This window comes from Cebidichthys violaceus, unplaced genomic scaffold (assembly GCF_023349555.1).
Source record: "Cebidichthys violaceus isolate CVI_PGR_0920_01 unplaced genomic scaffold, fCebVio1.0.p SCAF_69, whole genome shotgun sequence".
In the NCBI taxonomy this organism is placed as follows: Eukaryota; Metazoa; Chordata; class Actinopteri; order Perciformes; family Stichaeidae; genus Cebidichthys; species Cebidichthys violaceus.
Window position 1 is genome coordinate 665,330 of NW_027176916.1, and position 5,916 is coordinate 671,245.

Here is a 5,916-nt window from a genome sequence, read left to right on the forward strand (position 1 = left end):
GCTAGTTAGCTAGTTAGCTAGTTAGCTTGTCCTTCTTCAGAGCGATGGAGAGTGAGGCGGTGGGGTTGTTAAAGCCAGCGCTGCTTCATGGCCACCTGCCCGCTGTTTGGCCTTTTTTTTTTTATGTAACCAGTGTGGCATTAAAGCATGGTGGAATTAGCAAGCTAGCTAACTAGCCAGCCGTCCTCTAGTTAGCCGGGTAGCTTGCTGATTCGACCATCTGGCGATAGCAATGTGTTACCCTGTTCGTAACATTTCCACTCCACTACTTGTTTAAGTCACCTCAGTGAGTCGGAGAATGTAAGTCTGTTAGTTTATGTGGACGTTAGCGCATTACAGCGGTAGCAATGGAAACGGTACACATAAAAATGGCTGCAGCTTTGACCATCCTGCTACTGTGATTTGAATGGGAATGTACCTTCTGTTTTATTTCTATGCATCCACGTGACGTGATCGCAGAGCTACACAATGCCTGTATTTTATTCCGGCGACTGTTTTGAATCACACGCTGATTGTTAATTTGTAACATACTGGAGGAAAATAAGCACTTTTTTTGTTGTGTCCTTATTATCCCATCATGCTTCACTTCTGTGCATTGAATTTTATTTACAAGCACCATTTCCACAAGAACATTTTAGAAAGAACATTTCAGAGTTTAAAAACAAAACAAACGAACGACATGTCCATACGCAATATGTAGTAGGTAAACATGTAAACAAAGCCAATAATCATGTTTTAGAAGGTGTCATAAACAGTATTTACAGACTGCTAATTTACTTTTTTTACCCTGGGCACATCAAAGGATGACTAACCAAAGAAGAAGAGAGGATGAGAGGGCTGTAGTCTGCTCTGGAGATTTATTGAGCAGATGAACAGACTGACATCTCGGATATGTGTCTTCTTCAAAGCATGCTCCCAATAAATCTGAGTCTAACTACAGAGAGCGGCCGTCCCTCTGTTCTTTTTCCCCCAGTTGGTCATCATTCGACATACTCTGGGCAGTGTCTAAGAAGTCCTATTAAGTCCCTACAAATCTATTTACTCTCTGTTTTTTTTTTACCCTCTGTGATGCGTAGCCAAGAAGAACCTGAGGGTAAGCAGGTAAGACGAGCGGCGTTGTAGTCACGAGCTGTCTGCCTCCGTCTGGATCTGCCGTCTGGGAGAGTGACGTCAGCTAAATTGTTGAGCAACAATTGATTCCTCAGCTTTGTCACTGGTGGTGAAAAGAATTAACGTCGTCACACAATACCCATGTAATAATGGCAGACGACTAGATGTGTCCTCCTTAGAGTGATGAGAAGTTATAGTCACCCGGCACACTGAACGGGTCAAGCTGAGCAATTAATGCTAAACAAGTCACGCTAAACAAGTCACACTGAAGTTGCACTGAACAGGAGTCACGCTAAACATAAGTTGCGCCAAACAAATTGCTCTGAATGAGAGTCACGCAAAACAATTCACGCTAAACAATTCATGCTAAACAAGTCACGCTAAACAATTCATGCTAAACAAGTCACGCTAAACAATTCATGCTAAACAAGTCACGCTAAACAATTCACGCTAAACAATTCACGCTAAACAAGTCACACTAAACAATTCACGCTAACAAGTCACTAAACAATTCACGCTAAACAAGTCACGCTAACAAGTCACTAAACAAGTCACGCTAAACAAGTCACACTAAAGAAGTCACGCTAAACAATTCACGCTGAACAAGTCATGCTAAACAAGTCACGCTAAACAATTCACTCTAAACAATTCATGCTAAACAATTCACTCTAAACAAGTCACTCTAAACAAGTCACGCTAAACAATTCACTCTAAACAATTCATGCTAAACAATTCACTCTAAACAATTCATGCTAAACAATTCACTCTAAACAATTCATGCTAAACAATTCACTCTAAACAAGTCACACTAAACAAGTCACGCTGAACAAATCACGCTGAAGTTGCACTGAACAGGAGTAACGATAAACATAAGTTGCCCTAAACGAGATTTGTGCTGAACCAGAGTCACGCTAAAGAAAGTGATGCTGAACGAGAGTCTGGATTCACTCCGGCTTGCAAATCGAGTTAACTTGATTCTCTTTAAGAGACGTTTAAAAGAGCATCACTACCTCCTTGCTTTTTCTGTCTTTTAGTATTATTACGATAAAAAAAAAGTTCTTCAGTAAAGCAAAAGACAACCATTCATTCTCATGAATTATTGACTGCATGAACTGTGCCAGAACAGTGTTATTTTTAATATCGTAAAAAACAACTCCTAAACTAAACAATTACAATCAATGAATGGAGATTGTTTTTATAGAATGGAATTGCTGTCATGTTTCACATAAAGTTTTATGTTTTACTCAAACATCCTCATTGAGGAGGCCGGCCCTGACTATTGGACATAAATTTGACAAGTGGCCAGGAACACAACTCAAAACAAGTTACACATGTCTGACGGATAAAAGTAAATAAAACTTTTCCTACAACACACATGTCATGTTCAGAACCCCAGTAGGTGTAGGGTTTCGAAACAATACCAATGATTTTGAGTGACGTCCAAAAGTCTGCCCGCATGCTAATCTAGCGGCAGATGTTCCTCCCTGTCGGTAGCATCTTTGCCGCATTAACAAAGAGCTTCTTTCCTTTTACGATCACACGACATTCGGTATCTTCCCGTCCCCTTCATTTGAAAAATGGCTGGTTTGTTAGTAATGGCACAAGCTGGAAAACAATGGTACCACTTACACCACTGTGCCTGGAGCGCCCCGTGGGGAAGCAAACAGTTGGGAGGCAAATCATGAAGCTTAATTTATGTGGTCGCAATATTGCTGAGTCAGAAATGAAAAACAGATGATTTCATATAGCACAAAACCACTAACGGCCCAAAGCTATCTCATAAGAATGCCGAAGACTTACACACTAACCATCTGCAAGTTGACGTGATTATAAATAATTGCTAGAGAACAACTGATACCAGAGGAAATACTTATCTGTATCTGGAGAGTATGTGCCCACTTCCTCCACAAGTATCTCTGCATCAGAACTTTAGCCCCTAAACGCTCCAGTCAGGCTAATAAATGGCAGCTAGTTCAATGTCCTTGCACGGAGCAGCTCTTACATATGAACCCCAGTTAGTGTGGGAATAAGCAGGTGAACGTTTCTTTTTATGCTCAGTTAATTAAATGCACACAGCTGTACTAATTCCACATCATTAACTTTCAGACCAAAATAATTGCTTCATAATAGTTTATTAAGTTTGCCAAGCATAAAAAAAAAATAACCCCGCTACACATCAATCCATCCCCGAAACTTGTGATTGAATTGCTACGTTTTCTGGCCGCACACAGAGAAACAATGACCAGATGCCGGCTATGAATATTTAATGTGGTGCTGAAACGTTACTGTTGTTGGAATAACAAACAGATGTGCTCGTCCATAAATATGAGATACAGTCTAACAAGAATAATGTGTTCACTCACAGTGAGGCGGCGCACTGACATGAAAGTAAGAGAGACAAAGCGCGTAGTTAGACAAACCACCCTCGAGTTAAATGGTCAAATACTGAAACATTGTGATTCAACGCATGAATGTGATTTATTTGTCGCATGATTGAATTTGCACTTTTGGGCGAATGCCCCTCAGTTTAACTGTGAGTAAGAGATTTTCCTACTGTATCTGACAACTGACTGAAACGGTGTCATAACTGCAGATGGATCATAAACTGACCACAGTACAGAATCGCAAACAATCACAGACTGAGCTCTCTCGGTGTTTGGCCAGAAGAACAGGAACCAGATCTGCTGTTATACAAATTTTTAACTGCTGAAGTGAAACATTTTCCAGGCGTATGCTTTTCATAAAGACGCCTGAGTCTTTACAGTACATTGTAGGTAGTCATGTGTTTGCATGCAGCATAAACTTGCTATTTATTGTTGTTGCTACGTGTCACTTCTCATCAGGCAGACCTGAATAACAACTCCCTCACATTTTCTGTTCTCATATAATGAAACGGTGACTGAGCTTTAACTGCTGACCTTCAGCATTAGGGTGTTTACATCCACATTGGGTGAACAGTGCCAGACCCGTATCCCTCTTTTTTTACAAGACTGTGCTCCCGAGAGAAACAGCAGCATCGGTCGTGTCAGCAAATGCCCAAATGTGTTTAAAATCAAGCGTCAAAGCCCGAGGGCTCGAAGCAAGTATATGACTCTCGTCTGTTGAGAGCGAAAGGAGGAAGTAGCGTGACTTTGTAGTGTTATAGAACCACGGACAAAAACTGCTAGAAGGGATCCAACCTGTGCAAAACTCCTGAGAGGGTTTGTACGCGTTCAGAAGATTCTGTGCATGCGTTTACGTTGGACAGGCAGCCTCTTGCAGTCGTTGAGTAATCCTGCATCTCTGCTCTTGTAGGAAGGTTGCAATTCTGTATGACATGTTTACGTGCTAATTTGAATGCAGTGTGTAATTTGGTTTAGATGGAGGTTCTACTAATGCTATGATGTCAGGAATCAAGTTCAAGGTTTTTTATGTCGTTAAAGTTACAACGAGGAACTTTAGTTTTGTGTTTGGCGGTCCCTGTGGACTAAAGTGGTAGTGTTTCACCAGAGTCCCTTTAGAAAAACCTCTCATTTTACTGCAGCAGAGGTCTGACAGTCTGTCCCTCTCAGTCCTGGTTCTGGTTCTCCCGTGCCACCCTTCCCTCCAGTGGGCCCAGAAATACTGTCTGGGTCTGCAGCAGCGCGGTGTCGGTGTTGGGTCCCAGCGTGGACCGGCGGAACAGTGAGGCAAAGCTCTGCTCCTGGTAGGAGGAGGAGACGCTCATGCCGGGAGCAGAACCCCCCCCCCGCCGGAGCTCCGACTGCAAGTTGAAGGCTGCATTGAAGCCAGATGTGGGTCTGTCCACAGCGGACCAGTCTCTCCTGGAGGATCTGGGTCTGTCCACAGTGGACCGGTCTCTGCTGGAGGATCCGGGTCTGTCCATTGCGGACCGGTCTCTCCTGGAGGATCTGGGTCTGTCCACAGTGGGCCGGTCTCTGCTGGAGGATCTGGGTCTGTCCACGGTGGGCCGGTCTCTGCTGGAGGATCCGGGTCTGTCCATGGCGGACCGGTCTCTCCTGGAGGATCTGGGTCTGTCCACAGTGGGCCGGTCTCTGCTGGAGGATCTGGGTCTGTCCACGGTGGGCCGGTCTCTGCTGGAGGATCTGGGTCCGTCCACGGTGGACCGGTCTCTCTGCTGGAGGATCTGGGTCTGTCCACAGTGGGCCGGTCTCTGCTGGAGGATCTGGGTCTGTCCACGGTAGACCGGTCTCTGCTGGAGAATCTGGGTCTGTCCATGGCGGACCGGTCTCTCCTGGAGGATCTGGGTCTATCCACAGTGGGCCGGTCTCTGCTGGAGGATCTGGGTCCGTCCACGGTGGACCGGTCTCTCTGCTGGAGGATCTGGGTCCGTCCATGGTGGGCTGGTCTCTGTAGGAGGATCTGGGTCTGTCCACGGTGGACCGGTCTCTGCTGGAGGATCTGGGTCTGTCCACGGTGGACCCGTCTCTGCTGGTGTCTGAGCTGAAGGAGTTTCTGGTGAACCTGCAGGATTTCATCTGATTTCACCAGACCCTGACCCAGTTACAGCACTTAAAAGCATTAAAAATAACTATTTAGAAATAGACAGTTTTCTTGCTGATGGTTTCATATGGTTATGAAGGTCATGTAGATGCATCAGCATTAAACTGACACTGTAATTAGCTAAAATGAAGTGAAGTCACGAAGGGCTCCCCGCCCGCCTAGGAGTCCTGATCCCTTCTGACTTTTTATTCCCAGAGGAGCTTCCATTGCAATGAGAGCGGGACCCACAAGAAGTCGGTCGGTCATGTTAAGTCGTCGTACGAAGGTCCCTTTACCTCACCTTTAACCCAAACCATGATCTTT

At 44.7% G+C, this 5,916-nt stretch overlaps 1 protein-coding gene across 1 annotated transcript; it reads right to left on the reverse strand.

Moving 5' to 3' along the window:
* Positions 1-3,235: 3,235 nt before the first annotated feature.
* LOC137890788 (splicing factor U2AF 65 kDa subunit-like) lies at positions 3,236-5,616 on the reverse strand. Its single transcript, XM_068735000.1, has one exon. The coding sequence runs from the start codon at positions 5,090-5,092 to the stop codon at positions 4,658-4,660; it is 435 nt and encodes a 144-aa protein (XP_068591101.1). The 5' UTR covers positions 5,093-5,616; the 3' UTR covers positions 3,236-4,657.
* Between the last annotated feature and the right edge of the window lie 300 nt (positions 5,617-5,916).

Bases quoted from the DNA above. Each gene is read 5' to 3' on its own strand.
- LOC137890788 (XM_068735000.1), bottom strand. From the start codon at position 5,092: ATGGACAGACCCGGATCCTCCAGCAGAGACCGGCCCACCGTGGACAGA.